This window comes from Hippocampus zosterae, chromosome 10 (assembly GCF_025434085.1).
Source record: "Hippocampus zosterae strain Florida chromosome 10, ASM2543408v3, whole genome shotgun sequence".
Taxonomy (NCBI): Eukaryota; Metazoa; Chordata; class Actinopteri; order Syngnathiformes; family Syngnathidae; genus Hippocampus; species Hippocampus zosterae.
Window position 1 is genome coordinate 22,798,806 of NC_067460.1, and position 23,625 is coordinate 22,822,430.

General features: G+C 46.1%; 1 protein-coding gene across 3 annotated transcripts in view; it reads right to left on the reverse strand.

Moving 5' to 3' along the window:
- The window catches only part of gab2 (GRB2-associated binding protein 2), a 36,366-nt gene extending 13,214 nt beyond the window's left edge, over window positions 1–23,152 (reverse strand). Inside the window, exons 1-2 of one of the 3 annotated variants that reach the window (XM_052078458.1) lie at window positions 22,531–23,152; window positions 5,060–5,363 (exon numbers count right to left, since the gene is read on the reverse strand). In XM_052078458.1, the coding sequence (XP_051934418.1) occupies window positions 5,060–5,363; window positions 22,531–22,602 (376 nt within the window). In that variant the 5' untranslated portion in view covers window positions 22,603–23,152. Of the gene's footprint in view, window positions 1–2,824; window positions 2,983–5,059; window positions 5,364–22,530 lie in introns of those variants that run through there. The other 2 variants (XM_052078459.1, XM_052078461.1) reach the window with 2 other exon arrangements.
- Window positions 23,153–23,625: the final 473 nt, after the last annotated feature.

Sequence of the window (23,625 nt, forward strand, 5' to 3'; positions counted from 1 at the left end):
CGGGCTGCCGTCTCCAACTTTCTGGCAGGACCTCACAACGCGCCTCAATGGAAAGAGCTTCACGGTTTGTACACAAGTCGGAGCTGATAAATTGCGGCTATTTTTGACCCTGGCTGAGGCTGCCAAGTGAAGCCCAAATTAGGGTTTGTTCTCATTGGCATGTGTTTTATTAGCAGAAATACGCGACTTAAGCTAGCTATTCCCATGATACTTTGTATCGGGGTCAAGGAAATGTCCCGCACATTTCAAAATGTAGGATTATTTATTTCCCCTTTGCTGCACTTGCGTGATGGGGCCTGTTTTCTGTTTTCATCTCGCATGAATATTGAGGCCAAAATTCAGACGTGCGCAATGTGTGCGACCTATTTGGGGCTAACACAAGCCGGTTGGTCAAGAGCAAGCTTGTAAAAGTTTGAGATTTTTTAATTGGACTTTGATTTATTTAATTTGGATTTTTGATCAGTTAGTTTTAATTCGTTTTTACGGCAGGTTTGTTTAAAAAAAATTTTTTTTTGGGGGGGGAATGCTTAGTTTGGTTTTATTAGATTTAGTCTTAGTTATTTAAAAAAAAATATATATATACTCGAGTATTTGGTGAGTTCAAGATTTAAAAAGAAAAAGGCCTCAAAGTAGAAGACAATTCTGAAATATTTTTTTTAACCTTCCTCCTTTTGGTTGGACATAGAGCGATATCAAAATAAATACATTAAAAAGGAAACCCAAAATGAAAGGGTTAAAAGCCTTCTCGTTTTTATTTTATTTTGTTATTTAGATTATTTACCTTTTATGTATTTTGTTAGTTTACGTGAACTATAATAACCTCGGGAAGGTGTTTGTTGGGGTTGGGGGGGGGGGATAGTTTCAGTCGAAAATATTTTGTAGACGCAGTCCTACGTCAGATTAAATCAAGATGGGTTGGTATGAAACCAAAGAACAGGCTGTCCTGTTAAAAAATAAAATGGAAACAAAAAAAAAAATCCCTTGGCCATTTGTTCAGACGAGCGAGGGAGCACAGAACAAAGCGAGTGATTGACGAGACGATGCGCCATTCATTAGATGAGTGAGCGGGCCTGGGCGGGAGGTGTTTTCCCGGGGCATGGAAACACTCTGGCCGGCTGTCAGCCAATCACATTTTAATAACAGCAGCACACATGAAGAGGACAACACGCGTTACAGATCGCATTCGGTCCTGTTCAGAAGGAACCGGCCTCATCGTTACACCGAGGATGCTGCAGCATCTGCTGTGACACTTCAAAGTCGAGTAGAGGCCGTCATGTCCATTTATTCTCTTTGGCGACACACATCAGACCTCCCAGCGGCACGAAAATCAATGTCAACATATGGTACTGTGGGCGGGGGGGGGGGGGGGGAAGCAAAAACCATGACTTACTTCAACTTAGACGGACAGACGTATTGGAATACATGGGAATTCCCAGTTGTCGAAAACCTCGGTGGCTCGAGAACATTTCCCTGAGGAACGTCAAGATCCCAAGTGTCTGATTGATTGCTATTTTAGATAGCCGCCGTGGTGCAAAAATCCGGTTTGCGTTTTACACGACTGTTCATGAGCAAAAGTATTGGGGCATGGTGGAATTTCCAGTATAGAAAAGTTATTGTGGACCGAGAATACTTCCCTGGGGAATGCCACACCAAATCATTCAATCGTGAAACTTTTGGTGAACTCTGTTGCGCAAACATGTGTTTTTACACTACTGTGTATGGACAAATGTAAAGAAAATAGGGAGTTTCCAGTCTTCTGGTTCAAGTTTCGACAAAACGTTCACAATGAATATCTCCGTATGCCATTTCATTCCAAAGATTTGGATGATTCTTCTCCACCAAACTCATCCAAGTCTTCATGCCTTGTCTTTGAGTGCCGTGAACCGAAAAGGAACATCTCCAAACTCTTCACACGGAGTTGGAAGCACACAACTGTCTAATATGTCTCCAAATAAGATTCAAGATAATGAGTGGCTGCAGTGCAACCGCTGATCAATAATCGATAAGATGTCACCAAGTGGAACACAAACCTCCAGGGCAAGGCCAAACAATCGCGATTTTAATCTGACCGTGCACTTTATACTGTAGCGCCGCACAACTTGCTTGTGACCCGTTTTTTGTCATGAAGTCATTGCTTATTCAACCACAAACCACAGCAGTTCTTGGGAGGAGCTATTTTGTAATATTTCCCACTAAACACACAAACCAAAATTTCCTCAGTGGTGTCAATAAACAAATTTAAATTGGCTCTCCAACTGGTGTGATCTAAAATCATTTTAATTTTGTATTTTAAACAAATGCATATCGACAGCGCATATGGGAATCTGTATCGGCCAATGAAAAGCTTTGACTGACTGGCTCTGATCATGACATCATTGATGAGAATAAAGTTGTCTTTTCTGCTAAACCTGATCCATCATATTGTAAAAGTACAGCGTCACTCTTGTCATGTGACCTTGATGTTGTACGGGGTGGGAAAAAATATTCTGATAACATTGCAACTTTTTCCCCCATGAAACAATAGTAGACAATCATAACATTGTGAAGTTTAAGAGGCGGTACCCTGGAAAAAAAAAATAAATCAATTTGAGAGTTCTTAATATAGACCATCACCGCGGTGAACTTGCCCGCGTCAGCACTTCCATCTAAATTTATGTTGAAAGAAATGAAACATCATCATGTTTGTCGGCGTGCGTGCCAATAAGTCGGCATTTAAGGAAGAAAGCCAGTTACGTAACACTGACTTGCTGTCCTGCCGCCACTGACTCATCACTCCCTCGCAATCCCACATGAGGAGTACCGGTTAGCGTGGCTAATGGCTAACCGTGAAAACCGCCGCGGCTGCAAGTGAACCTCGCGAAATAACCCTTCCTCATCATCGGCAAACGTCACATCATGGCAGACATCCTGCGTTTTTGCTTCGGCACAACAACAACAACAACAAAACGTGTTAGCAGAGTGATATCTCCTTCTCTTGGAGAGGAGTAATGAGCTTGATTTTTTTTTTTGGGGGGGGGTATCTGCCTCTGGGACTTCCCCTGTCTGCAGCTGCAAAAAAAATAATAATAAATAAGATTCTGACAGGGCGGCCCGGTAGTCCAGTGGTTAGCACGTCGGCTTCACAGTGCAGAGGTACCGGGTTCGATTTCAGTTCCGGCCTCCCTGTGTGGAGTTTGCATGTTCTCCCCGGGCCTGCGTGGGTTTTCTCCGGGTGCTCCGGTTTCCTCCCACATTCCAAAAACATGCGTGGCAGGCTGATTGAACACTCTAAAATTGTCCCTAGGTGTGAGTGCGAATGGTTGTTTGTTTCTGTGTGCCCTGCGATTGGCTGGCAACCGATTCAGGGTGTCCCCCGCCTACTGCCCGGAGACGGCTGGGATGGGCTCCAGCACCCCCCGCGACCCTAGTGAGGATCAAGCGGTACGGAAGATGAATGAATGAAAGATTCTGACAAAACTCTCTTCCCTAATTTACTTAACTTTGGGTTGAAAGGTTTAAAACAAACCCACAGTATTATTGTGAACAGCAAAAATGACAATTAGCACTCCCCTAAAACGGTTTAGGATTCTTTAAACCTGTAAATAAACCACCACCTATGAGGCCAAAAGGCTTCTCACAACATTACCATTATGAACAAATAGCTTCAAGAGGACTTGATTGAGACAACAAAAATAATAATGCAGCGAAAGTGTGGCAAAGACTCTCCGTAACAACCCAGGCTAAACTAAGCCTCAACATGCAAAGATTTTAGTCCATCAGCTCAGATTAATCCCATCAGTCGACTTCCATGACAGTAATTACTACTTTCCCATTAGCAAGGGCTTTGGTGTCATCTCTTGGCAAGTTAGAGTGTGACAGAAAAAAAAATATGAAAAATATATTTTGAAAAAAATATTCAAATGGAGTTATGACGCAAATAGCTGAATTTAGGGACAGGCTGCATCTTTGCCTTTTAAAAGTAAAATTCTGAAAGTAAGCGCCCATAAAGAAAGAAAGAAATAAACAGTCGACTCATTCAAGCATAAGAAATGACTTTCCGTTGATTGCGTTTACAAGACAACACGACCTTGCTAGTTTCGGCAGTGATGTTGCCCTCAAAAATGCGTTCTCGTGGTTTTCCACTCATCATATCGAGAAATAGCCTGAAGAGTACCGAACATCAATATCAAAACGACATCATTATCTAACATTGATCATGTGGGCCCCCGTGTAAAAATAACCCGATGTACAAACAAGACGGAATGTTCAGATTTTTCCTTCTCAAATCAAGACAAAATCAGCTTTTTTGGGGCTCTTTATGTTGACTTGTTTTAAACGAATCGAATTTTCACGTTCGACTGGGAGATCATTGTGAGTCGTTACGTAATACAGTGGTGATTTAATAACTTTTTCTCTTGCTATTTTAAGGACGGTTTTTGCAACGTGCGTTTCTCAGAGACTCGAACAAGCTAGCATTCATGTGGCGGGGGGTTACTACATACTTGAGTCATACATGAGCACGAGAGCTTGAAAAATGTAAATGGGTCACAGCTGCTTTTTGGTGTTCTATTTTTATAGGAAACGCTCAGAACAGAAAGGAAGGAAATATTTAGAAGGGCCGAAATAAGATGAGGTGACCTGCCAAAGGCAGCTAACGGTTAGCGCTGAGCGTCAACACGTTCAAATTACACATTTCATGTTTACATACAATCAGCTCAGTGCTCTAAAACGTCAACAAGGTGCCAGATGCCAACGTTAGCCTGAAAGCTCGTTAGCTTTTTTTTTTTTTTAGGGTGGGGGCGGGGGGGTGCTTCAATGTTGCAATGACAAAAATAATATCAAGTAACCGCGGGAAAACATGAATGATAATGAAATGACAAAATAAGACATATAAAACGTTCTGAAATCAAATGAATAGCGGGTAATAGCTTGAACTCCAAATAATGTTTTGTACACAGATTATTTTAAAATGGATAAAATACTGTTATAAATGTGTAACATGTGTAACGTGCATTCCAAAAAAAAAAAAACTATAGGCGGACAAAAGAGGCAGCCGGAGGAGACGCAAAAAGCCCCTTACCGTGGTTGTTGTCGTCCGACTGGTTGAAGCCGCACAGCTGGCAGATGGCGCGCACCCACTTGTTCATCTCCTCCTCGGTTTCGGCCACCAGGTAGAAGGTGCGGTCCGAGGTCTTGATATCGAACACGAAGCTGTCCTGGAACTCCTTCCGCTTGAAGGTCAGGCCGGCGTCCACCTGCTCGCAGCAGTGCAGGTCGATGACCCGGATGGGCTTCTTGGAGTGGTCGTTCTTGTAGTACTCCAGCACGTCGGGGTCACCGCTCATACGCCCGCTGCGCAGAATGAACCAGCGCTTCTTCCATGCCTGGCGGGGTGAGATAACGCTTTGTGACGCAGCACTACTACCACCACTACTACTACTACTACTACTACATGACATACTACGGGTGCAGTTTTTGTATTCAAAAGAATCCAAGCGCATTCACTTGTGATCACAAGACACTCAGCAGCTGGACTTTGTTTGTGCTGTCAAACACTTTCGGCACAATTTTTTTTTTTTAAGTGACGCGTGCGGTTTGTGTGTGTGTGGTGTGTGTGTGTGTGTGTAGCAGGTGTTGATGCCCGCAAGCCCAACGTATTTCCTGTGCTGATATCCTTTCCAAGGTTCAAAAACACCATGCAGCGCTCCACCGCTGTGACAGTTTGTGACCCCCCCCCCCTCCCCCGCCACAATATTGTACTTCATAAGAACAAGCAGTATTAACTAGTTCCCGACCAATAGGGATTTTTTTTTTTTAGGTAGAATAAAATTCTGATAACTGTTTAATCGACTGATTCATTTAAAAATCGTAATGACGAAAATAACTTCTTCTTTGGTCCTTAAATGCACGAAATAAATTATACTGAATTGCAGTATAGCTAAAACATTTCACAGTTTTACAAAACTCTTTTAAGAACAGCTGTTCATTGTGCGGCTCCGTCTGGCGTATTCGCTGTAACCACCGGGGGGCAGTATGTCAAATGCATGCTCAGTAAACTACAGTAATAAGACGTTTTTCTTTACAGAGGATAAAGAACATATGCATGTGAGTATTTTATTGTCTGTCTAGAGGTGTTGCTGCATTGTTTGTGTTCAATAATCCTCAACGTCAGGGACTCACACGGCAGTGATGCTAGTTTTGTTAGCCTGTGTTTTGTTGCACGTTAACATGAGGCTAGAGGACTTCCGGATGACGTTTAGACCTTGCATTGAAAATAACAACATCCTTGGTGGAGGTAACAAAGACCCTCTGTTGCGTAGCGGCCCGAGAACATGTTTAGCAGCTATCCCTGTGGTCCGAGCCACAAGAGAAAGAAGATAAACCAGGAAGAGAGAAGCGAGGCAGAGGAGGAGGGAGGGGCACGGTTGAGGGAGGGGGGGGGGGGACTGCGGAGGTTTCTGGACATCCGCCAGCGATGCACTTCCACCAGGCCGTGTGTGCTGACACACAGGATCCTGCAGGGCCCCAACTTTTAGCCCCACCCCCCAAAACCGACACAATCCAGAACCCAGTGACAAGTCTTGTCACAGACATTCCTGGGGATAAATGAAGACTATCCTGCTTCGAGGCAAAATAAAGTCGCTTGACTGTCATTGAGATGTCAGGTTTCCTGTTGACCACGCTTCACGAGGGGGTTTCCTGCCAGCCACGATTACCTCGAGCCGTTTCTGCTATCTTGGAGCGCAACCCCCCCCCCCCCAGCAAATTACAACAACAAAGAAACACAGATTTATCCCTGTACCGTGTCTCACAACGTGGTCCCTAATGAAATGTCCAGTGAGTCTTATTTGGCCGGTTGAGTCGATTTCCTGCTGGGCTGGCTGAGAAACCTCCAGGGGGGGCCGGGGGGGTAACCTTAATATCGTCGCCGCACGCGCGCACGCATCCGCCGGGCCAGGAAGCAGAAGAGTGAACAGAGATAAGCGTCGGCGTGACAGTGACGTGCAGCCGCGCGCTTCTCGGCACCGGAGACGTTCATGAAAACTCGTCGGACCAGAGTTTTCCGATTAAAAAAAAAATAAAAGAATCGAAAAAGAAAAAAAAAAGCCGTGACCAAATCACTTTCCTCGGCACTCGTCTGCAGAGCGAGTTGTCCCTCATTTTGTTGACGATCGCGCATTTGCGGGCCGATCTCGATTTGAGATTTCGACTAAGTGCCGCTCGGGCAAGTAGTAACAAAATGGCTGAAGCCGCGACGAGAGCTCCTTGGGGAAAAACGATGACTTTATATCTGCAGAGAGATGATGTCTTGCGATAAAGTTCTGGAGCGGTGCCCGCGTGCAAAGGGGTCAGCGCGACCCGGCTCGGTGACCTCTGGCATCCCGCAGCTGCGTATTAACTTGGAGACCTTATCAAACGTCATATACGATCAGGAGGTCACCCCTGGGAATGCAGTTCCAAACGACAGACAGAGTGCTGCTCGCCATCATGCGGAAGCTAACGGCTAAATTGAACCCACTCGGATCCGGATTCCAGGCGTTAACCTGACTCGTGCGGGATAGAACCTCACCGAGCCCAAGATTTATCACCCGTTGAATCCAGGATCCATATCTTGAATCCGAAGTCTGCCTGCAATTTTGTCAAATCACCAGAGGGTCTCGTGGAAAACTGGACCTTCAAAAAAATAAAATAAATCCAGATTGAAGCCGGCAGATTTTCCAGAGTCTGAATCCGGATCAGAATAATGGCTTCATCTACATTGTACACGGGATAGCCGATTTTACTCCGACTGCGGTTGTGTAACCGAAATCCGACATCTGACATTTTTGACTGGCCCCAAAAATGATTTGGGGCTCCGAATCTGGATCGCGACCAAAATGAAACCGGCTTCTCTTCGGGTCAAACTGAACACCAGAGGGTCTCGTGGAAAGCCGAGCCTTCAAAAAAAAAAATCCAGATTGAAGCCGGCAGATTTTCCAGAGTCTGAATCCGGATCAGAATAATGGCTTCATCTACATTGTACACGGGATAGCCGATTTTACTCCGACTGAGGTTGCGTAACCAAAATCCGTTGACATTTTTGACTGGCCCCAAAAATGATTTTGGGTTCCGAATCTGGATCGCGACCAAAATGAAACCGGCTTCTCTTCGGGTCAAACTGAACACCAGAGGGTCTCGTGGAAAGCTGGGCCTTCAAAAAAAAAAAAATCCAGATTGAAGCCGGCAGATTTTCCAGAGTCTGAATCCGGATCAGAATAATGGCTTCATCTACATTGTACACGGGATAGCCGATTTTACTCCGACTGCGGTTGTGTAACCGAAATCCGTTGACATTTTTGACTGGCCCAAAAAATGATTTGGGGTTCCGAATCTGGATCGTGACCAAAATGAAACCGGCTTCTCTTCGGGTCAAACTGAACACCAGAGGGTCTCGTGGAAAGCTGGGCCTTCAAAAAAAAAATCCAGATTGAAGCCGGCAGATTTTCCAGAGTCTGAATCCGGATCAGAATAAAGGGTTCATCTACATTGTACACGGGATAGCCGATTTTACTCCGACTGCGGTTGCGTAACCGAAATCCGTTGACATTTTTGACTGGCCCAAAAAATGATTTTGGGTTCCGAATCTGGATCGCGACCAAAATGAAACCGGCTTCTCTTCGGGTCAAACTGAACACCAGAGGGTCTCGTGTAAAGCTGGGCCTTCAAAAAATAAATCCAGATTGAAGCTGCCAGATTTTCCAGAGTCTGAATCCGGATCAGAATAATGGCTTCATCTACATTGTACACGGGATAGCCGATTTTACTCCGACTGCGGTTGCGTAACCGAAATCCGTTGACATTTTTGACTGGCCCAAAAAATGATTTTGGGTTCCGAATCTGGATCGCGACCAAAATGAAACCGGCTTTTCTTCGGGTCAAACTGAACACGGGTTCAACATCCCAACATTGACAGAGTTATGACAAGTCAAGGTCGAGATATGGATCTGGAACATTTGGATCCTTCCGGCACCGGTTTTGGATCTTGATGCCACATCCAAAAGGAATGAATCCAACCTTTTGGGACATAACAAGTAACGGGGGCCAAATTTGATTGAGAACAATTTGACAGCGAAACGATCCCATTGCAAGATTTGGAATCTCCAATCCATTTCTTTGAAAATAAATTGCCGTACTACCGCTGTCCTACTTTCACATGGGAAAACAATCGGCCAACATGAACGTAACTCAGGAAAGAACGGGCCACACAATAGAATGCGCTAACCCGAGCACCGCCCGCCGCGCACGACCCCGTCCGAGCCCATTGATCACTGGAACTGTGGGAAGTGAGGCCCGCAGCTTCAGAACTAGGTTAACCTCCCCCGACTCTCCCACATTCACCCCCCCTCTCCTCACCCACAACTCCCTCCGCTCCCCGCCGGAACCCGTCTGAGCCTCCCACAACCCCTTCGGGCGAGGCAGCGAGGCCAAGACATGCTGGCCTGGTTACCAACTGGGCTGCATCGCGGCGTCAAACAAATCGCGTCTGACACGGGAACTTCTCTGGAAGATCGACGCATAGAAGATACGCTCATTTTCTTGTTTCTTTGACAGTTTTTTTTTTCAACGCCAGAGTAAAACATCAATAAAACCACATTCGAAAATAGACGAGGAAACACAGTCACCGGAAACTGACCCTCAATCTCACCCCGGCGAATGAAATTTGTGTTTTTTGTTGAACCAGATTCCAGTTAATATTTGGTGGCGCGATGTTTGTACATGGGCGGCCCGGTAGTCCAGTGGTTAGCACGTTGGCTTCACAGTGCAGAGGTACCGGGTTCGATTCCAGCTCCGGCCTCCCTGTGTGGAGTTTGCATGTTCTCCCCCGGGCCTGCGTGGGTTTTCTCCGGGTGCTCCGCTTTCCTCCCACATTCCAAAAACATGCGTGGCAGGCTGATTGAACACTCTAAATTGTCCCTAGTTGTGGGTGTGAGCGCGAATGGTTGTTCGTTTCTGTGTGCCCTGCGATTGGCTGGCAACCGATTCCGGGTGTCCCCCGCCTACTGCCCGAAGACGGCTGGGATAGGCTCCAGCACCCCCCGCGACCCTAGTGAGGATCAAGCGGCTCGGGAGATGTATGAATGAATGAATGAATGTTTGTACATCATCTGTGCCGTCCGCACGCAAACGACGCCACGATCCAAATGATTGCGTGAATGATTTTTGTAATAACTAGTCAATGCCAGCGCCGCTATCCTGCATGATTTCGACATGTCCCTCCGAACAGGTCAAGTTACATTTGCAAATAGTGCAAGGATGAAACAGGACAGTTTGAGTCCCCACGAGAAAAGGAGAAGATGAACATCAAAAGAACAACAGCAATCTCCGGCTGCTAAAAATAGCGTCAAGCTCCTTCTTTGTCGATAAGCGGGCGTGTTTGCTTCTATTTTTGGCAGACGTATTGTGGGAAGATAAACAATCGCTGCAAATGCTTCTACTTTGCGGAAATAATAAGACGCGCAATGTGGACACGTTTCCGGGAGATGCAACAGCTTAGCAAAAAAAAATCAAGAGTTTCACATCCCGGTTACAATCTCGCAATAGGATGAGAAACATTGCGCAATTTAGGCTTCAAAACAAAGAAAGGTTCTCGCAGTGCTCCAGAATAGCCGTTCTCTGAAAATCTGAAGAAATCTGCTGACGTGAATTTGAGCATTAGCTTCAGCTAGCTTGGTCATCTGAGCTCACAGTCATCCAGAGGTGGCAAAAATACTCACACTTGATACTTCAAATGGGGGAAGTCAGGTCAACTATTTACTTTACGAATACTTTTACTTTACAAGATGTTCCATGGGCACCCTGTTAGGGTCCGGATGGTGTGCTTACAAATTCCCGTAGCATCATGTATGCAAGCCGTGGCTAGTTTCGTGAAAGCAGATCTTTTCTTAATAGCGCACACGTCGGCTTCACAGTGCAGAGGTACCGGGTTCGATTCCAGCTCCGGCCTCCATGTGTGGAGTTTGCATGTTCTCCCCGGGCCTGCGTGGGTTTTCTCCGGGTGCTCCGGTTTCCTCCCACATTCCAAAAATATGCGTGACAGGCTGATTGAACGCTCTAAATTGTCCCGAGGTGTGAGTGTGTGCGTGGATGGTTGTTCGTCTATTTGTGCCCTGTGATTGGCTGGCAACCGATTCAGGGTGTCCCCCGCCTACTGCCCGGAGACGGCTGGGATAGGCTCCAGCACCCCCCGCGACCCTAGTGAGGATCAAGCGGTACGGAAGATGAATGAATGAATGAATGTTGGGACACCAAGTACTTTGGACTGAAAATTTAGCAAAAAAGGGCAGAAAAATTTGGGTTTCACCCCCCCCCCCCCCAAAAAAAGTGATTTTCCTTGGTCCCTGTCCCCAGACAGCCCTATCCTTCTTTTGGGGGGGAGGTAACAACATCCCAAGTGAAAAACAATGCAGAATCAAGAGAAGATTCTCCCTGTCTCTGCCAAAGCAGGAATGCGGCCTGCATTGCGTGACCGCCCGCTGATGACGGCGAGATTATTGCCGTCTGCTTGCCCCCGACAACAAGCCAGCCTTTTGTGGCACCTTTTTGTCACATGCGCGGCTGAGCGCTTATTGATGCGGTTTTATTGTTGCTCTTATTGTTGTTGTTTTTAGGGTTGTTGTTTTTTTTCCCCACGCAGAGCAGATGGCCGGAGAAACCAAAAGTCAGACGTGTTGTTTTTGTTGAAAAGTGAAGCTGCGCCGCAGCAGCCCACACACACACGCACACATTGGTTTCGGGGACGCTGCCAGGTCGTCGAATTGTGACAAGCTGCAGTCTGTGAGGTTTAAAAAAAAAAAACAAAAAAAAAACATTAGCTTGGAGTTCTTGTTGCTCGTGTTTGATGTGTTATATTTTCGTTTTGGCATTTAGCGTCCTTCCATCTGTCATGTTACAAAGTCGTAGAAAATTGACCAATTGTCTCGGACAAGTTTGTAATCGGAGGAGCTTTGGAAATGGCCCAAAGAACCGTAAAACAGCCGTTTCAAACCAAAATGGCAGACTTCCTGGTTCTTTTAGGCCTTGGGGGTTCTTGCGACTTTTTTGTGGGTCTGCTCATGATAGATAAAGTAGGGTGTCATGATATGAACATGTCCAGTTGAACTATTAACAGTTTTCTGGCAAGTTGTCAAGTGTCACCTGCATGCAAACATTATTTTTTGTCACACGTAAGCATCTCGCGTACAAATTTGATGCAAATTTGACAAAATCTCTTTTGAAGTTGAAGACGAATGGATAGGCGTGACATCTTGTGGCATCATTTTAAAAAGTTGTCTTCGACGAAGCCTTAAAAATAGCCAAACCCGCCATAAAAAGGCCACTTCGAACAACATGGCCAGATTTCGTAAGTTTTCAGGCATTTCTTCTCGGGATTTTTGGTGGGTCTACTCATGATGATGATGTCCAACAAATTTCACTTTGCTAAGTGAAATGTTGGGTAAAGAGCTGACCTGGTGGGGTTGAGAAATTACTGTTATGTTGATTTGTGGGTGAATGGATTTTTTTGGTTTTCCACAACTTTGCATTATTTCTTTGCCGAGTACACATGGTACGAAATAATTTTGTCGTAGCAATTTAGGAAAAGTTGGACGAATGGCTAAAGACAGGTGTTCCTATCAGCAAAATATTGCGAAATGTCTGAGAATACTTATGCAAACATGAGCTTTTAGTGTTTATATTTTTGATCATTCATACCGAATAAAAAATGTATATATATATATATATATATATATATATATATATACATATATACATTATATGTATATATATATATATGATATATATACATTTTTCCTCCATTTTAGAGCGTTGTACGAAATGTGAAGACTTACACGAACACCAAACGTGACATTATAAATTGCCCATTGACACGAGACAACGCTAAAAGGCCAAATTCGTTCGGATAAGCGTTGATCGGCAAAAACTCCCCACGCAATTTTCATCCATCCACCCGACGTCGCAGCTCAATCGCATGACTTTGCGACTGGGAGCGTTGGGCCCGAATCCAAGGTTTAATGCCGGGATACACCGGCTGGAAATGGACGAGATGGAGCGCACCGACGGCTTCTTGTGTTTGTGCAGCTGTGTGTGTGTGTGTGTGTGAGAGAGAGAGCTCCAGGTTAGGAGTCCCCCCCCCTACCCCCCACCCCTCACCCCTTGTCTTCCTATTGTAGCGTACAGTACAGAGTGTTTACTTTGGATGTTTGCTCATGCACATTTGAAAACACAACGACTGACGCGTATCAGCTGGTTTGTTGACACAGTTTGTCGCAGCACTAGCGACACACACGTACACACACACACACACACAAACCGTGCGCCACTACAACAGACACACCTCGGATAATTGTGTTGGGGACAACGGGCACCTCTGAGCTCGTCAGTGGGCGTGGCTGTGCGTACAACACGATGTTAAGTAGGGACCGAGATGAAGCCTGCAGCAAATAGAGAAAAACCTCCGCTTAAAAAAAATGTTTTGCAATAGTTTAAATTTGGAAATACACGGCGAAGTATGATTCCAAAACACTGAAATTATTTTAACCCTTGCAGGGTACTAAGTGGGCGGCTTATCGTGTTATCAGGTTACAGGGTCCGTGAGAGGGTTTGAGTCATCCTTGAAAAAAAGAAAATGGCTGTCAGATGATTTGCTTGTCCTTTTTAATTGCCACCGAACGGGACAAAAACGTAAACATCCATCCAACAAAGAGACTCGGTAACCTCCAACAAAAAACTCGGGCTCAACTTAGCGCCTCAAAGACGAGATTTGAGGTATCACTTCAACGTATTTCCTTGCGACAATTTACTATTTTCCCCCAAAAGTCAGATCTTTGTTGTTGTCGTACAGCAACTGAGGGTGTTACAGAAAGTTTAAAAACAACAACAAAAAGCAGATTGGTGAATTGAAAAATTGCATTCACATCAGTGATTCTACATTTTTTTTTTAAAATAAATGTAAAATAAATAAATAAATAATCGGATTTCTGTTTTGCTGTTTCCAAGAATAACCAAAAACTCCTAACGCCCATTGAATTGCTTAAAAAATGAAAATTAATTTCAAAAGGGGAATAACAACCCCCCCAACACAAAGCATCTTTTGAGTTTGTTAGTTACAGGGATGCCAGAAAGAATATCAAAGCCTGTGAACTCACTCAAACTTCAATCATGGCCGAATGCCAAAATTCACGCACACGCATGAAGCGACCGGGTCCTTCACTGTAGGTCGCTTTGCCTGAACTGACTCATCGGTTTCAAAACGACAGCAAGCGAACTCAAACCAAACCCGAGCGCGGAAATCGCCCAGTTTACGCAACCTCGTGTCCGAAGAGACGTTAAGCAGACCAACGAAGCGACGGACGCCGCGCGTGGTCTGGTTGTTCTCTAGTCCCGTCCGAGCAGGTATCGCAAACAAAACAAAGAAGTGACGGACGGACGTTTGGTGTTCCTCTGTTGCTTGCGGTGAGGGGATCCAGACCGGCCGAGATCGCACACGCCGCTGTCCCTCGAATGCACCGGGATGTGTTAGCACTTCAGCTTTAAAAAGAAATAAGTGAAATTGCAGTGAAAAAAATTATATATATATATATATATATATATTTGTATATATGGCGGCCCGGTAGTCCAGTGGTTAGCACGTGGGCTTCACAGTGCAGAGGTACCGGGTTCGATTCCAGCTCCGGCCTCCCTGTGTGGAGTTTGCATGTTCTCCCCGGGCCTGCGTGGGTTTTCTCCGGGTGCTCCGGTATCCTCCCACATTCCAAAAACATGCGTGGCAGGCTGATTGGACGCTCTAAATTGTCCCTAGGTGTGAGTGTGAGTGCGAATGGTTGTTCGTTTCTGTGTGCCCTGCGATTGGCTGGCAACCGATTCAGGGTGTCCCCCGCCTACTGCCCGGAGACAGCTGGGATAGGCTCCAGCACGCCCCGCGACCCTAGTGAGGATCAAGCGGTACGGAAGATGAATGAATGAATGAATGAATATATATATATATGGCGGCCCGGTAGTCCAGTGGTTAGCACGTGGGCTTCACAGTGCAGAGGTACCGGGTTCGATTCCAGCTCCGGCCTCCCTGTGTGGAGTTTGCATGTTCTCCCCGGGCCTGCGTGGGTTTTCTCCGGGTGCTCCGGTTTCCTCCCACATTCCAAAAACATGCGTGGCAGGCTGATTGAACACTCTAAATTGTCCCTAGGTGTGAGTGTGAGCGCGAATGGTTGTTTGTTTCTGTGTGCCCTGCGATTGTCTGGCAACCGGTTCAGGGTGTCCCCCGCCTACTGCCCGAAGGCAGCTGGGATAGGCTCCAGCACCCCCCGCGACCCTAGTGAGGATCAAGCGGCTCGGAAGATGAATGAATGAATGAATGAATGAATATATATATCTTCCATTGCGAGATGAGACCGAGAGCCTTAAAAAGTGCTCTCGAGACCGGTCTCCAGACCAAGACCGATCTTGAGACCGGCAACATCACAATTCAACTCCGATTTAATCAATCACATCACCCATGTGCAATCCGGTCCTCCCAAAACACGGAACGGCGCTACAAAAACGACGTGTTTTATCGGACGTGGTCCCGGGTGCACCCGGTGATCCGCTTCTGCATCCGTTGACCCGAGCGATCCACTTTGTGCCCGTTTTGGCACACGTAAACCCAAACTCGGGGCCCATAACTGGTCGGCACCACCAAATTTCGTCAAACAACAACATTTTGATGGGTTTAACGTCGGAAACTCCCCCCGCGACGCAAGTCACGTCCTTCTGTGCTCACGGGTTTGGATGATCTTCTTTAAAAGGTTATTTCTAACGTCAAACACGCCGGTGACGGCTACTACGAACATTTTTGAAGAGCCAAGGCATGCACTTTCTCTGTGGTTTTGCTCCCTGTGACGCACACTCGTAAGATCCACAGGCAGTGTCTTCAGGCCGGTATTTAAAAAAACAACCTTTGAAGGGTAGAGTGCGGCGGCCATTGGGCAGTGAAAGTCGCACTTTTATTTCTGATCAAATCGGGGCCCCGCGGCGCCGCGGATAGAACTGGGTCTTCTTTTTGCCATTTCGGCGCACAATTCGAGCTGCCGTTGGTTCCGCCAAGCCCACAAGGACGTCATCGAGCGACCCCGTTTCACAATTTGCTGCGGCTTCCGCATCATATGACCGTCATGAAGCGCACGTTGACATGCTGCTTGGATAAACATTGACTCCTGTGAATGTGCCTTGCCAAAGGGCAAGAAGGACCAAAAGATGGCAAACTATCTCTGGCGATCTGAGGGAGCAGATGATCAGAGGAAAAAAAAAATAAATCCACTGATCATCCCAAGTAAGAAGACGAATTTCTAACGCTTGCCGACTGCAGCAATTCTTCAAGCAGCAACTCGAGGCCCAACAAAATGCAAAGCGGAACGTCAATTGATCGAATCACCACAAAAAAAAAATCTCCGTTGCATAACGCCAAAAAGACGGCGACTCAATCCTCTCGATAACCCCTAACAGCCCCATTACTCTACCGGCTTGATGGTCTCTAACTGTACCCCCCCCCTCCCCCAGCCCCAAGCCCACCCCCGCCTTCTTGAAGATCACCCCCGGCGGCTGCTTCAAATAAACACAATTGCCTGCCAATGAAAATGAAACGCGCAAAATGTCTATGCCTGTCAAAGCAGGAAACGGGGAGGCGCTCCCGCCTGACCTCTGAGGGCAAGGACTTCCCAAAGCGCCCCCCCCCCTACCCCCCCTTATGCAAAACAACAGTTGAGCTGGCAGCAGACGGCCGTCCTCTCCCTCTGCTCTCTACCTTCTTTCCATTTCCAAGGGCAGGAGTGCTATCACCTTCCCGATATGATCAGTCTGGAATGTAGCAACTCTTCTGCGTATGTGAACAGACACGTTTGTTCAACGGACAGGTGGGAGGGATTTTTTGAGGGGGGGGCGGGGGGGGGGTATCTTGACGTGGGAACAGGATTTGGACTGTTTACACTATGTCATTTGTATGATTCATGCGGTGTACGCAGACTGATGCGAGTTTGATTCACACTTGTATTTACACTGTACGCTGCAACTCATGGCCAAAGGAGTGCGTGGGGGTGGGGGGGGGTCGGAAAGAAAACCTGAAATGCCAATGGCATCACAGAGTTCCATACCTTATGGTTGAGAGGGAACAAAATAAAGATAAAGTCTTCTAAATAAAACGATTGCATAACTCCATTGTGGCCAAAGCATTTCCAGGAATTTGAGCATCTTAACAGCCACCAGCCAGACCCCCCCCCCCCAAAAAAAATGTCTATACATATTAACTTACGTCATTTTAATCAACATTTTGTTGTCGTCGAAACGAACACAATCACAAGTCAAATGAATGAACTTGAATTCAAGCCGGTCCAATTCTCTGAACTCCGCCCGGCAACAGGTGATGACGTGAACATCCGAGGTCGCCAAGAAGAACGTCGTCGCACCTGTTCTTAATATTTTCCTGGCATTCTGCCATGCTGTGCAGTTCAAGCCCCAACCAAGTCACTCGGACAAAAGTATTGGGACACGCTTGGGGAAAAAAAAAAAAGGTGACAAAAATATGCAGTGGGAACTTCCCTTAGCACGTATCACAGCTTCCTTGTGCGTGTGTATGCTGTATGTGTGTGTAAACTTATATTTATATGCATTTTTTTTCAAGCCTTTACAAGTGAATGCATTATACTTTCACAAACGTAAGGCACACTTAAAAGTCTTACATTTTCTCCAGAATGAATGGGGGGGCCTCTTACGTATGCACCAAGTTACAAAATCTGCGAACGGTGTTGTGTGACTGTTATGTGACGAGCCCTGCGCATGACTGACTGATGTTGTGGCGACACGCTGCCTATACGGAGGAAAGGCGGACAGAACTGAGGACAGCGTTAAAGTGGGAAGGGTTGGGCGTGAAAGAGGACGCTCAAGGCACCCCCACCCCCCAGTATGTGTAAAAAGTGTGTGTTTGTGAATATATCAATAAATTCAGTCATTCATTGAATGATTGGGTAACGTGTCCCGACACCGTTGTTCCTGATATGACGCGTTTCTTTTGATGAGCAAACCTGACACGCTGCTTATATTTTAGCACGCAGGAGGCAGCGCGTCCCCAAGTTTCCTGACTCATTGTGTGTTTGTGCGCTGTGGATCTAGTGAGTCATCGCCACCGAGCATTAATCACCTTGGTAAACAATTAGGAAACATCCCAGAGAGCCTCACTTCCACGTCAACCTCCCTCAGCCCCACCCCCTTCACCAACGGCTGACTTTGCATACGATTTGCATGCCCGACCTGTTTTTACCTCCTCTTACGCTGCCTTTTGACACGCAACAAAACCTCAAATCCAAGAGGTCACAAACTGAGATCTGGGGACTTCTGATGGGCAATAATGGACAGGGAAGTGGACTGGTGCATTTTTATGGAAAAAAAAATGCAGCGTCACCCTTTCATACACCTTGTAACCTGATAACATGGTACGCTGTCCACTGTCGTGACCGCTGTCCCTGAAAGGGTTAATTGTCACCTGCAGCTCTGATGTGGTTGAAGTCCTATCGAGAAAGTAGTGAACAATGTATTCAGGTTAGAATCGTTAGGTCTAGTCTGCAAAAAAAACAAATCCAAGAGTGCCACAAGGTTCCGTTTCGGGTCCCTTATTGTTCACGATGAACATTAACTACCTTCCAGACTTTTGTTGGGCATTAACTGCCAGCTCGATGCGGATGACACTGTGCCAGCAAAAACATCTGTACTGTTTGCCGTATACAACAGACTCTGGTTGGTTGACGCTTTTTCGGCCAATGAAGACTGCTGCTTGATCTTCTGCCAGAGCGGGTGTCAGTAAAAATGAAAAAATGTTCATCTTTGTGTACGATTATCGTTGACAGAGTGCACCATGTTAAGTGGTTAATGCACCATGTTAATCAGTGCGTTCCTGCCTGATTCTTGAGGAAAATGTGTCTTTCATTTTGAGCCCAGCTCAAAACAAAATCCAAAAAGGAATCATTGAAAGAAGAAGCAACTGATTAACACAATGCGACCCCGTCCAGATTTTACGGTTGGGTGGGACGGACGGCTAGACGGGAGGATTCGGGACACCTCATCCACTCTTGGGCAAAAGACAACACACTTATTCCAATGATTGAAGCCTTGAGCAAAATCCCCAAAATACTTAAATGACGGCGGAAGGATTCGGCTACAAATCAATTGCTTGTCAAGCCTTTCAAATTGATTTCTTTTCAGAAACAAACCACCAGAAAAGTATTCCATAATTCCCACTCAAGTCACCATGACTAGATTATTTTGTTGATATACTGCATCCATATTAGACAAAAAAAAAAAGATACAAACTGTTTGCCCAAATACAAAGTTCCGCAAAACTGCTGTGGACTCTCTCACACATAAGAGACACACGCTAATTCAGAGTATTTTTGCCTCAAATGCCTCAAATTGCCGCAGTATAGAGCCAACTACGGCCAAGGAGGACTTGCTCAATGTCAGATGTGTTTTGGTGAAAGTATTGGTGGCTGGTATCGGCAGCATCAACGAGAACCCGATCCATTAAAATAAGGCTGTATCGGCCCAGTACCGAGACATGGTTGGTACTCAGCCATTCCTCGCTTCCCTCACTAAGTGTCCGATGGGCTAGACTGCATCGAGGCATCCCATTTTCAAACACCTTCACTTTTTTGTGTTCATTGTCATCCTCCAAAAACTGCGCCGTTAACCATTTTTGGTTGAAACAACAGCCTGCCGTGTAAAAGATCACAAGGACCACTCAACGTGTTCTTTATGTTCCACTCACATTTCACAACGACCAAATGGATTATTAATTAGCGGAGAGAACGACGGGCCTGCGCCGCGACCCAAACGTCACCTCGGTCAGCTGACAGCGATGGCGGAGGGTAAAATAGTCCTGATTGTTCCCCACTCTTGACTTTAAGAGGAAGGAATTCCAAATGGTTGCATGATTGAATCCACACGTCTGCTTGTTGCGGACGTCTCATGACACCGACGCCGCGAGTCCGCCTTGCAGAGGTGGCAAAACTACTCACGTTGTGTACTTAAGTATAAGTCGAGACAGAACTACATATGCTTTCGTGTTCTATTGTCTTTTAGAGCACCTTATGAAGAAACCGAAGGTGAAAAATTCTCCGGGAGCACTGCCTGACAAACAAAAATCTGTAGGTAATTAATACTAACCCATGAAAGGTTTGTAATTGCCTTTCGAGACCACAAGAGGGCATCAAAACATTTTTTTGCCCTGTAAGACAAGACAAAACAAAGCTCCTCCCCCTCATTTCAACATTGTTCCTTGTACCCAAGATGCCACAGCTTGGAGCTAAAGCCATATATCCATGCAAGGCTTTGGCCTGCGCACAAAAGTTGAAATTGAGGTCTTCAGTGAATAATGATGGAAAAAAATTAAATAAAAATAAGCAATAAATTAGCGGAGAGCAAAAATGTTGTGGTTCACCGTGTCATAAGATAAAATAAGGCCAAGCATTTTCACTTACATTTTGGCACTGGTGACTTTTGAGGCCAGTCCCTCACCTATTATAATCCACGAGAATTAACGAACCAATAAAACCAAAGGTCCCTGATGGACGTCAGTCAAAATTATTTTCCAAGTCCAACCTGGGCTCCTTGTTCAATATTTCACTGGACATGAGCGTTCAACTTCACATTTCCACATTATTGCCACATCTGTATTTAAAACGCGCCATTCAGAACCTTGATACGTCAGTATCTCAAAACCCTTGTCATTTTCTACGACCTGTCCAAGGCTGAATGGCTCCTCTGACCCACTTTTGGGTCTGACCTGTTGAGAATCACTAGCTTATGAGACGTGGGCGAGAGTGCAGGCTGGGACAGCCCCATGATTGCATTCCCACTCGCCGCGCTCTTGTTTATACGGTGGAGCTAAGCTGGCTTCTTCCCTACGTACGGTCGCGGCAGCAGCAGCTGCTCCAGGCTGACCACGGTGGTCTCTGTATAAACACCGAGCATGTGTAAGTGGAAGACAATGGTGGAAGGACACATTGGGAGACATTCTCGGATGCTTTTCAGAGATGATGATGACACACACACACACACTGATGACATCATGGCATAGTCAGTTTGTAGGAGCGGAAGAAGTGGCCCGGTAGTAACACAACACCACACGTAAACAAATGACAGCTGTATTTATAGATTGGCTCATTCTACTATCAGCCTCCATAAATCCTATTATGTGAGTGGCGGCTTGACTAGTACTCTCCCCGCCCACCCCTGACACACACACACACACACCTGGGTGGCTTATGGAAGCTTTACCGGGCCACTCAAGGAGGGAGCCCTGCTGTTGTTGTGACACAGACAGGATGGGAATGGCTCACATCAGACGTGACCTCATCGTGATTGGATAATGCCAATATGAGCGCAAGAGGCACTTAGCGGGGAGCGCAGATAGTTGCAGGCATGTTCATGTTGTCATATGACTGCTCCCCCAACGTCCCACACTTCAAACTTCACCCCCCCTCCGATCCAAGTGGCCGTCTGTGTGAAATTTGCATGTTTAAAGCAGTTAAAAAATGGGGGGAGGGGGGTGTAAAGTGGGCCAGATGTTTTGGGGGATGCACCTGCTACCACTTAGAATATAATCAGGGGTCAAAACATTAGGTACACCACATAGAGCGACATCAAGTATTAAGAACTAGTCATATAAACTCAACCTTTATTGAGCCAAGGAACATCTTTTGTTCTTGAGAAAATGTCACGACACACTACCAAAGAGAATTATCACAAAAATGCACAGATGGGTCACTGATGTGCTTTGTGTCTCCCATCTGATGGAAGAACACGTCGGTCTGTCACTATTATCAGCAAAAAACATTTTATTCATGTTGGTATTAAATTAGTAGTAGTAGCTGAGAGGTGTTTCTCATATTTTGGTAACAGGAGGAAGCAAAAAGGAGGAGTGAATTTCAAGTGTGATTGTTGAACTGAAGTGCAACGTATACTGTACTGAGAATAGTGGCTCATATTTTGCCCATATTACGCAGCACAGTGTTTCCTAATCGTCATGGGGCCAAGGTACATTGACATTGAGAGAATCCCACACCACCAAAGAAAAATGTCATAAGGTGTACACTGAAATAATGATGGTGTGATGCGGTGCCAACACACCTCGCTGTTTTGTCTGTCACGTTGATGGCTTAGATAGACGAACAAAGATAACTTAAGAGTTGAAAATTTGGGGGCCGATTCAGTGAAATGGGTTCATTTCTCCTCGAACACCTGCCATGGGACTCTGCGTTGAGACTCGCTGTTTTACACTAACCAAAATAATCGTTATTGTTCGAATATGAACGCCTTCGGTAGGCTGCAGCGCTATTCTGGACTACTACAACAACCACAACCACGTTCAGGATTCCCTAAGACTGTCAAGTGATGTCATCGTACAAGGCAGAGTTTTTTACTACAGCGTACCGCGCAGGTGTGCCTAATAAAGTGACGAATGAGTGCGGTGGACAGTTAGTCAGATCCACTCACGTATCTCCGCAGTTTCCTCTCCGGCGGCGACTTCCTCAGCCAGCCCTGGAGGATGACTTCTCCGCCGCTCATCTTGCCGACAACAAGTCGGTTCGTCGGTGCCCGACGGGCGGCTACACACGCAGGACGGCCCCGGTCGCCGCGCGCTTGTCCCCCATCCGAGCCGAGATAGAGCAGAACCAGGAGGAAGAAGACGAGGGATGAGGGGGGGTGTTCTGGCAGTCCCGGTCGGGGAGATGTTATCGGACGAACCTTGGCAGCTCCTTCTGCGGCGAAACTCGACTGATGCGGGGCAGCGTCACGGGGCGTCTGCGGCTTGTTTTCCCAACTCGACACCACGCCCACGGCCGGCTCGCAGGAGGGATGGGCGTCCGGCAAGCAACAATATTTTAATAAAAGTATTTCAACGTGTATATCGGTTCACATGCTTTACGACAAGCGATAAATTAAACGCACTTTCCGGACAGCCGCAAGGACGACTTGCGTTTTAAATGCATGACAAAGACTCACTGTCAAACGTCCCACGGTTGGATTGGACGCAGAAACAGCACCATCTTGAGGCGCTTCAAAGTAATTACAACGTTTCAATGTTTACTCGGCGGTTTGGATGAAGTACGGGGGTCCAAACAGGAGTCTTCTCGTACTCTTGGTTCCCTTGATACCATACCACAGGTCATTTTATATTCACCTAATTACAAATCATCACTTGACTTGACCGCAAACCCTACAATAATTTCTCTTTCGCAAACAAAGTTTGATTCAGCCGGCCAACGTCAATCGAAATCATAGCTAGCAAACAACATGGCTGAGAAATCATAGTTTGTCACAGCATCCAGTCATGGTTTCATGAGCCCCTGCAAACAACCCAGAATGGAGGAAAATGGATGGATGGACTTACCATCGTCGCAGCGTTCCGTAATTGATGTTCATCGAATGTAATATTAAATATCCACAAAATGAACTTGACTTATTTGCCAAGCAACAGGCGTAGTTTTGATTGACTCCAACAGATGGATATTGGCAAAACAGGTTATTGTGGAGAACAACTGCAATATTTTGACAACAGTTTCAAATATTTCAACCCGCTCATGGAGC